Here is an 8,886-nt window from a genome sequence, read left to right as displayed (position 1 = left end):
CGCATTCTCATCTCCCAGGGACTTAATCATGGCTACATGAAATATCACAGTAAACCATACAAATAAAGCCAAGGTGTGTCCAGGATACTGAGAGAATCTGCTCAGAATAGAAGATGAACTACTGTCTTCATAGATGACTGACTTCATATACTGGCCACATAACGGCCAGGGTCCACCATTTTATTTCACCCCGTCTTGTTTGCTGTATTGTCATCTATGGATGGTTGGGGGAGAGGAGCACTTGTTTTTTGTTACCTCAACAAGGCAGGCATGACAGTGTGGTCTTCAGGCTCATGTCTATGGCCATGTCCGTGGTTGGCAAGCTGTGGTGGACGGAATTGTTTATCACATGAAGAAAAATGAGTGATCCCTCCCTGCTCTCAGCCAATCACAAGCTGAATCCTCTCCAACCATCCTAGAGAAAACAATATGTCGTCTCGTTTGGGTTTAGCGAAGTGTCGACCGACAAAGTATAAATTAACCGCCCGTGTTGAATGTAGCGGTGGACCCTGGAACAATGCTCACTCAGCGGTGGGACCCTGGAACAATGCTCACTCAGCATGTGCACGTTTGCGACTCTTATGTCACCTACACGTACCTACCGTACAACTACACCCTTCTGTTAGCATATGAATAAATATGTCATTTATATAGGCCTACTCTGTTTAATCTGTGGTTGAAAATAACTTTCATCGTACACGATGACTTTTTAAAAGACAATAAATAACATACTATAATTTATAACTATAAAAAAAAAACTCTGGGCTTTCTTATACTTAACCTCTAGTAACAATTATACACAACAAATCAGTTGGAGAAAGTACATACTGGAAGCTGGAAGGTACAACCTAACATGGGACTAATACAAAGAATACTTTATATACACTATAATATATATACAGTATATATACACAGTGACAACCTCAGTGTTACATTATTCATTTGTAACCCATGAGAGTGTACAAATGTAACCAAATGGACCCATATGGCTCCATTTGGTTACATTTGCACGCTCTCCGAGCAAAAGGGACATATTTTACTGTGTCGTATATGTACACTAGGTTGTAGGAAAGAGAGAGAGTGACTAGTTGTCTTCTTCACGATGAGGATTTGGGTTCGATTCTCAGAGAAGCTTCATAAAGACTCTCCTCGTCCAGTACATAACTGTTGTCCAGCAAATACTGTGCTGCCTGGACAGAGAGAGACACACAGAGAGATTTTACTATACATTGACGTGTATAGAGTTTAAGTGGTCAAATGGATATGGAATAGATAGAACAGTGTTTCCCAAAAAGCTATTTTCACTAGTTTAGGTCCACATAAAATTTCTCTTTTAGCTAAAAAGTTTGTATTGGCAACATTTAAATGGGCACAGTCAAATCAAATCACAAAAATATATCACAAAATATATTTCCATTAAGCGACAAAAAGGGACAGCCAAAAACTTTGCAAAAAAAGAAAAACACTCACCTTGGCCTGAACGTCAATCTTGTAAGCTGTTTGCTGAAACTGGCGTATCTCTCTGATGATGTGGGATATCTGGAGATGAATGAGATGAAAATGACATAACAAAACCCCACAATGATGGCAAAGTTCATATACCATTGAAAGTGATCAACACGCTGACTGACCTTCAGCTCTAGCTTCTAGCTTTTCTCTGCAGTGGGTTTTAGACAGTAAAGTGGACAGTAATGGAGTATATTTAAATGAGTACTGTACTCTTTACCATTCTCATTTTGGAGAAGTTGACCAGGTTGTCCTCTGTGTAGTTGGGCGTCCCCTCCTCGATGAAGGCCAAGTCAGTCAAGTACATTCCCAGGTAGGGGACACATGGAGGGTCACAGCTGGGCAATACGATACAGGAACACAATGTCATTCATATACAACTAAATATAAATCAGGCTTATGTAGAGATGCATTCCAGAGATTTTGTTTAAGATGTGCAAAGTTGATCTATATTATAACCATTTCTTGCATTACATAAAACAAAAACACACCCGTGTGAAGTGAGGGGTGCTCTAATCATCGTACATCATACATCTTCATCAAGGATGGTGGTCCCTTTTTGGCCAAGGGTGGCCACCGACATACCCAGCCGATTTGCTCAGACACATCTATCTATAAATGCACCAAGTCTCTGTCTGTGTGTAATCCACGTAACTCGGGAACCGTTAGCCCCACCGACTTCAAATTCGACACACGCGTTCCACGTCACCACTAGGGGTGTACACTACAGTGCCCATTGTCGAGTCGGGCGGATACGGTTGTCCAGAACCGCCACAAAAAGGCCTCTGCCCGGGCTCTGGACAGGGCCCCTGCCCAGGGTCCATATATGGAGTTGGCCTGTTCTGACATCATTCTGACGTCTACATAGACTCCATATTTGGGTATGCCTGACAAAGAACTCCATATATGGGCATAAAAGGGGCACAGACGGCGTGGCAATCATGGGCTAATGTGTCCCAATCAGAATGGAACTGGGGATGCAGTGGTTCAGCATGGGGCCCAAGATATGAAACCAAAGAATGTTACTCTTTTGTGCTGTAGCCTACTGTATTGTATTGTATGAGATGTAAGGAATACACAAATATTCAACCTTGAAGATAAAGTATATTACGGGGGGCTCCACCAGGGAGTGCTAAAGATAACTAGCTTTAACTTACTTCTTCAAAGCCTCCCTCAGGTTCTTGAATCTTCCGTCAGATGACACAAGCTTTTGCAACTTGTCAATCAATGTCTTGGTCTAAACAAAGTGGATAAAAGCGATCAGATTGTTTAACAAGAGATCAGAGAGAAAACCATAGAAGAAATGCACAACATGAGCTCAAGGTACACATTACACTGACTTGTGTCTTATACTCACTTAGATTTGACCGGATAAGTGGATGAAGATAGATGGATGAATGGACGAACGGACAGACAGACAGACAGACAGACAGACAGACAGACAGACAGACAGACAGACGGACCGATGGACAGATGGATGGATGGACTCATGTCCACAGGTGTAAACAGGTGGGTGAATTTTGTTTCCGCCATTTGTAGTTTCCAGAAGAGGGAAGATGGTCACATTGATGGATGCTGCTAGTACCTGCTTGGAGACTTTGAGCCAGGTCTTCTTCAGACGGAAGACAGAGCTCCTCTGGAAAGAAGAGGTGATCTCCAGCACGGCATTGTAGTTGTGCAGACAGCGGCAGATGTCCGCCACCGCCACCCACTTCTCCATCACCGCCACCCTCATGTTCACCTCCTCACAACGAAGGATCTCCGTGGCGATCAGGTTACTGATCTGAACACAGCCACAGAGAAATGGAAAACGTTAATGTTGGTTAAGAAAAAGGAAAATGACAGGGAATCTGTCTGTCTGTCTGTCTGTCTGTCTGTCTGTCTGTCTGTCTGTCTGTCTGTCTGTCTGTCTGTCTGTCTGTCTGTCTGTCTGTCTGTCTGTCTGTCTGTCTGTCTGTCTGTCTGTCTGTCTGTCTGTCTGTCGTCAGTCCGTCAGTCAGTCCGTTTGTCCGTCGCCTGTGCATCAGTCTGTCCGTCACATGTCCGTCCGTCCATCCATCAGTCAGTCATTCAGCAGTAATGCAGACGTACATCATTGAAGTGTTTTGTAGTTTTCATGATGAATGGGGTTCTCTCATTCTTGTCGTTCTTCATCCAGCCTTGACCAAAGAACTCCCTGGTGAAGATGGGGTTCAAATAAACACATAAACACACACCAAAAAGTTTGTCCTTGCGTGCGTGCGTGCGTGTGTGTGTGTGTGTGTGTACTCACTCGTATGGAATAACTTTGAAGACAAGGTGGTCCAGCAGTGTGAGCTGCTCAGCGATCTCCAAGGCAGAGTGGTTCTCAAATGGCTCCGTCTTACTACCCTCCATTGCCTAATGTGCACACACACACACACACACACACACACACACACACACACACACACACACACACACACACACACGTACACAATTGAGGCAATTGAGCTCGCTACTCGATGATGATGTATTTACCCACATGACGTCACAGCCCATGCAGTAGCCACTGAAAACGGGGCTATACAGTACTATACAGTACACCTATACTTCTACTTCCTTATGCCTCTAGGCCACAGCTGTCACGAGTGGAGCCATTAAAGCCATCTTACCATCTGTGTGACGTCTTCCAGACTGATCTGACTGTCTCCTGGATCCTCCTGGGTCAACGTTCTGCACCAACACCAAACAAACGAGAACATCTAATCTTTAAACTAAGGTAGGGTAAGTGATGTTTTTTGGTTAAAACAAAACATATTTTTGTTAAAAGCCCATAACATCATGGAAGACACCAGCCACCCCGCAAATACCCTGTTCAAACTACTCCCTTCCAAAAAACGCTACCAGAGCATCAAATCTCGTACCACCCATCTCAGTAACAGTTTTTACCCCCAGGCAGTCAGGCTGCTGAACAGCTGACCTTGAACTGTATTGCACTTCACTTCACTTGCACTTTTCCTGTTTTTTGTCTTTTTCTTGCACTATAGATGTTTGTTGCGAACGCAGTGAGCACTTACTATGAGACCTAGCAGATCATGTCTGTCCGTGTGTCCCCCCTTTGTGCCCATATATGGAGCTGAGTGATTTGTTTGTGATTTATGCAACACACTCCATATTTGGACGTATAGCTGCTTTGGGGACTCCTTACATGGTTATGGCTAAGTTAAAAACTTAACTTAAAAATAATAACTTAAAAATAAATCTTAAAAAACCCCAAATATGTACGAGCTGCGTTCGCTTCCCGCGTTTGCGCGTCTTACTGGTTTATGTCCTGTGTATGTAAGACTGAGAGTGCTCTGAGCAAAATAATTTTCATTGTAGGTATACTCTGTATCTATACAAATGACAAATAAAGCTGAACCTGATGTTAAAGCACTATGTCCAGATCTGTTGTTAAACAGTCAGTTTAACATAAACCTGAACCTGATGTTAAAGCACTATGTCCAGATCTGTTGTTAAACAGTCAGTTTAACATAAACCTGAACCTGATGTTAAAGCACTATGTCCAGATCTGTTGTTAAACAGTCAGTTTAACATAAACCTGAAGCTGATGTTAAAGCACTATGTCCAGATCTGTTGTTAAACAGGCAGTTGAAGAATTTTAGCCAGTCAGGAAAGAGTACCCATTTATCAGCTTCAATTTGATAGAGTTTGAGTTACAATTGAGTTTGTTTGCTCTTTTCTTAGTGCCATATCACTTTCAATTTCAATTTGTTTTTTCGTGCAATTTCATTCTCCTGATTGGATAAAATAGGTATCCCGACCTGAAAATGCATTTTCGGTTTACTAAAAAGCAGGAAATAAGGGGAGAGCCTGCAATGAGACAAGCTTCAAAAACGCAGGTTGGTATTTTAACCTAAAGACAGGATGTAGATGAAAAATGTGCCACAAATGTCCATCTTTGTTAATAGCATTATCCTGGCTAACGCTGGCTGGTAAGTTAGATATCAATGACGTAGTGCTTTGTGATTTGTTACAATCCTCGTTAACCCCAATTTTAAAACGAATGTTTTGCCGTATGAATTTTCATTTAGCCTATTGAAATCACAGTAAACTTGAATGTTCAACCATCCTGTGTGAAGAATCTGCTAGGATTTGTAAGGTTATCAATGTTTGAACCTGATGATGTTGGCAGCTGCTTTCCTCTCCTGAGTTAAGAGTTCAGGGTCATGCATGACTTCCTCCAGGAAACCAATCACTCTCATCTTCAGCTCCATGTTCATCTCAAAGTCCTGACAGAGACCAACACACAACACAAACCTCAGCAGTCAGGAGAAAGAGAATGATCCTTCAAAATTGTTATTTTATAAACATAAATAAACATCAAACATTACAGTCTACATTTCCCAAATGAAAATACATGCATTTCAGACCAGAAGCAGGGATAAAACATATCCCCAGCACTCTCTCTCTCTCTCTCTCTCTCTCTCTCTCACACCCACAGTGAACAAGCAAAGTGAAATGCAGAGCCTGAGAATAAAAAATAGAAAGATAAATTGACTGATGATGTCATGATGTGTGGTTTCCCTCCATACCTGTGAGTGTTTGGACACCCAGTGTCGCAGTACATTGAGCACCCTGTTGGTGGCAGCCCTCCTGATGACAAACTCCTTGTCCCCATTCCTCTGGTCTGTGGGGAAACCTGGGAACAATAGACCAGTGATAGTCTTTTTCATTTCGAGGACCCCCAATTTGATACACATTAGCCTAGTTTCTTTGAGGCTCTTGGGTCCCTGGCTTCTCACCCAGTAGCCCTGTGTGACAATCCACCCCTGACTAGAGATCATGGTTACTCTACATTGGACTCACGCTTCACACTCTGGATAAGAGTGTCTGATAAATGCCCATATCACTGCCCAGCACCACCCTGTGTCACTGACCTGTGCCCGCTAGGGACATGCGTCGGTACTTCTCCTTGGTGGGTGTTCCTTCGTTGGCACCGGCGGTGGCGATGGCGAAGGCCGAGGCGGCAGACAGGGCACTGCGGTTGTTGTCCAGCTCCCGACACGAGGACACCACCATGCGGTTGTTGTCCAGTTCTCGACAGGACGACACCACCATGCCGTTGTTGAAGGAGAACAGAGAGAACTCTGGAGGGAGGAACATAAACAGTATGGTCATACTGGGTGGCGCATGGGTCAAGAAAAGTACCTGTCCACCACCATGGAGTCTATAGGGGTTCAAATCCACTGCAGTGCCCCGGATGCACTGCAGTGGATTTGAAGCGAGAGCGCTTATGTTAGTCAAAAACAAATGACATTCGTTAACACATGTAGTATCGCGTTACCAGACTGTTGCCTCTCGCAATTTCCAAATGCTTTCATCACAGTCTGGAGCAACGGAAGAGCTCAGAGCTGTCATGAGTATATATAAAGTGGAGGCTCCCCACTTTCGTTTCATTTTTACAGTCGTGCAAATCTATCCTAATATAAATAGAAATCATCTAAGCATAATGATATAGCTTGTTGCTTAGCAGAAAAGGAAATAAAAAAATAAGCTCTAAATATATTTTTAAATATATTTTGTGTGTGTGAACGGAAATGGCAGCTTCCTTACTCGGAGTAGTGTAGTTCCAGACTCTATATAGCATTTGTAGATTGTGGAATAGTTGTCTGGCTATACGCGAGACTATTAACACAGTAACGCAGCGTTATTGAACCAATGAAAAGTATTAAGAGCTTGTGACTAAATAATAACTATATTGGATCCATATGTTTTATTTATTTTTTAAGTAACCGTTTTGGACATACAAGGTCAGTCACAGACAATTCCTTTATCCTATATTACAGTGTATGTACAGTATGTGTACGTCAGAACCTGTGCAACTGCTATACAAATCTCCCTCTGGCGTAAAGTATTCTTTGTCACGCAACAACATCAGCAGAGACTGACTGCGTGTGTTCTACAGTGTCCCCCCCCCCTTCTCTCTCTCTCTCTCTCTCTCTCTCTCTCTCCCTCCCTCTCTGTTTCTTCCAGTGTTAATCCGTTCATCCGGGGGCGGGATGGAGGAACACGCACATGGTTGCTAAGGTACAAGGGTTCCTTCCGCCTACACACACCAGGCTCTGGCATCCCTGCTATCCTGCATTGTGAGGAGAGCAGTGCTGGAAAGTAATTAGGTACATTTACTCAAGTATTGTACTGAGAGGTACAATTCTGAGGTACTTTTACTCTACTTACGCCTACACACACAAGGCGCTGGCATCCCTTTTGCATTGTGACTATGAGTGTGCTGCCTTTTTCTGTATCTTCTATATTTTTTCCCCTGTTTGTTTGCCGGCATACCTGTTATCCAGCATCGTGAGAAAAGAACACACTGTGGTTGAAGAAGTACTCAGAAGTATCAATACCAAAGGGTAAAAAATACTTCATATAAAAAGCAAAAAAAAATGCCCATTTCAGAATCATGTGGTATATCATGTTTGATCATCAACCACTTGAAACCCTACTTCAGCTATTTTCTAAACATTTAGAACATCTTGGATTCATAATTTGGTTAATTATGAATCATCAAAATCTACAAAGTAAGTAACTAAATCTAAACTGCTCACGTTCCATGGATATTCAAAAAGAAAAAACATACATTTTAGATTTATTTTCAAATAGCAGATCTATATACAGTACATGTAGGTGGTTAAACCACTTTTGATGCCATTATTAACTATAATTCTGCTGGGGGGACCCCCTGGAAGCCTCTCAAGGACCCCTGGGGGACCCCGGACGCCACTTTGAGAAGCACTGCTCTATGGAAACCCAGTTAGGACGTGCTGCGTGAATCCATAATAAATCCATAAATAAATCAATAAAAACATGGCTGTACCAGAGTTTTTGGACTTGACATTCTTGGGTGTGCTCGGAGACTTGGGAGGAGACATGTCTGCCTCGGTGTCATCACTCTGACTGGCATCCTCATGGCCCTCTTCTCTCACTGACATGTCTGGACAATGACAACAATTACACAGCTTAGAGCTATATGGTAGAGTATATTAATACAATATAACTTATATAATTGGGGTGGTTGTTTTCGGCCGCCCTGCTCCTCTATTGAGACATTTAGACAATGGGCTCTATTTTCGTCCATGCTATATTATAGCTAGTATATTCGTTTCTTCGGCCGAATATCGGAGCGAATTTAAGAGGATATAAAAAAAAGTCAACCTCACTTTATGTCAATCACGTTTGCACACTACCACCGAATATTTCATCTTTATAATTTTCTTTTAGGACCAGAGTCGATTTTATCAGTTTTCCGCAGCTGTCTATTGGGGTCTATTGAGGTGTTGGCGACAGGCTGACAGCTAGTGATAGCCTACTACTTTTGGAACCGCAAAACGCAGCGATAAAATGCACCAGTGTGCA

The 8,886-nt window shown here is 42.7% G+C and overlaps 1 protein-coding gene across 1 annotated transcript in view; it reads right to left on the bottom strand.

Annotated features, from left to right (window-relative positions):
- Positions 1-1,097: 1,097 nt before the first annotated feature.
- The window catches only part of LOC308315121 (ras-specific guanine nucleotide-releasing factor 1-like), a gene marked incomplete at both ends in the record, with an annotated part of 32,369 nt that continues 24,580 nt past the window's right edge, over positions 1,098-8,886 (bottom strand). The window contains 12 exons of the mRNA XM_080762957.1: positions 1,098-1,186; positions 1,467-1,539; positions 1,727-1,844; positions 2,664-2,743; positions 3,092-3,289; positions 3,598-3,682; positions 3,779-3,885; positions 4,140-4,200; positions 5,647-5,759; positions 6,063-6,169; positions 6,408-6,617; positions 8,348-8,464. Coding sequence (XP_080619083.1) covers positions 1,098-1,186; positions 1,467-1,539; positions 1,727-1,844; positions 2,664-2,743; positions 3,092-3,289; positions 3,598-3,682; positions 3,779-3,885; positions 4,140-4,200; positions 5,647-5,759; positions 6,063-6,169; positions 6,408-6,617; positions 8,348-8,464 — 1,358 coding nt within the window. The remainder of the gene's footprint in view (positions 1,187-1,466; positions 1,540-1,726; positions 1,845-2,663; positions 2,744-3,091; positions 3,290-3,597; positions 3,683-3,778; positions 3,886-4,139; positions 4,201-5,646; positions 5,760-6,062; positions 6,170-6,407; positions 6,618-8,347; positions 8,465-8,886) is intronic.

Source organism: Protomyctophum bolini, assembly GCF_963924005.1.
Source record: "Protomyctophum bolini genome assembly, chromosome: 1".
Taxonomy (NCBI): Eukaryota; Metazoa; Chordata; class Actinopteri; order Myctophiformes; family Myctophidae; genus Protomyctophum; species Protomyctophum bolini.
Note: the sequence above shows the minus strand (reverse complement) of the source record. Positions and strands in the feature narration are given on the sequence as shown.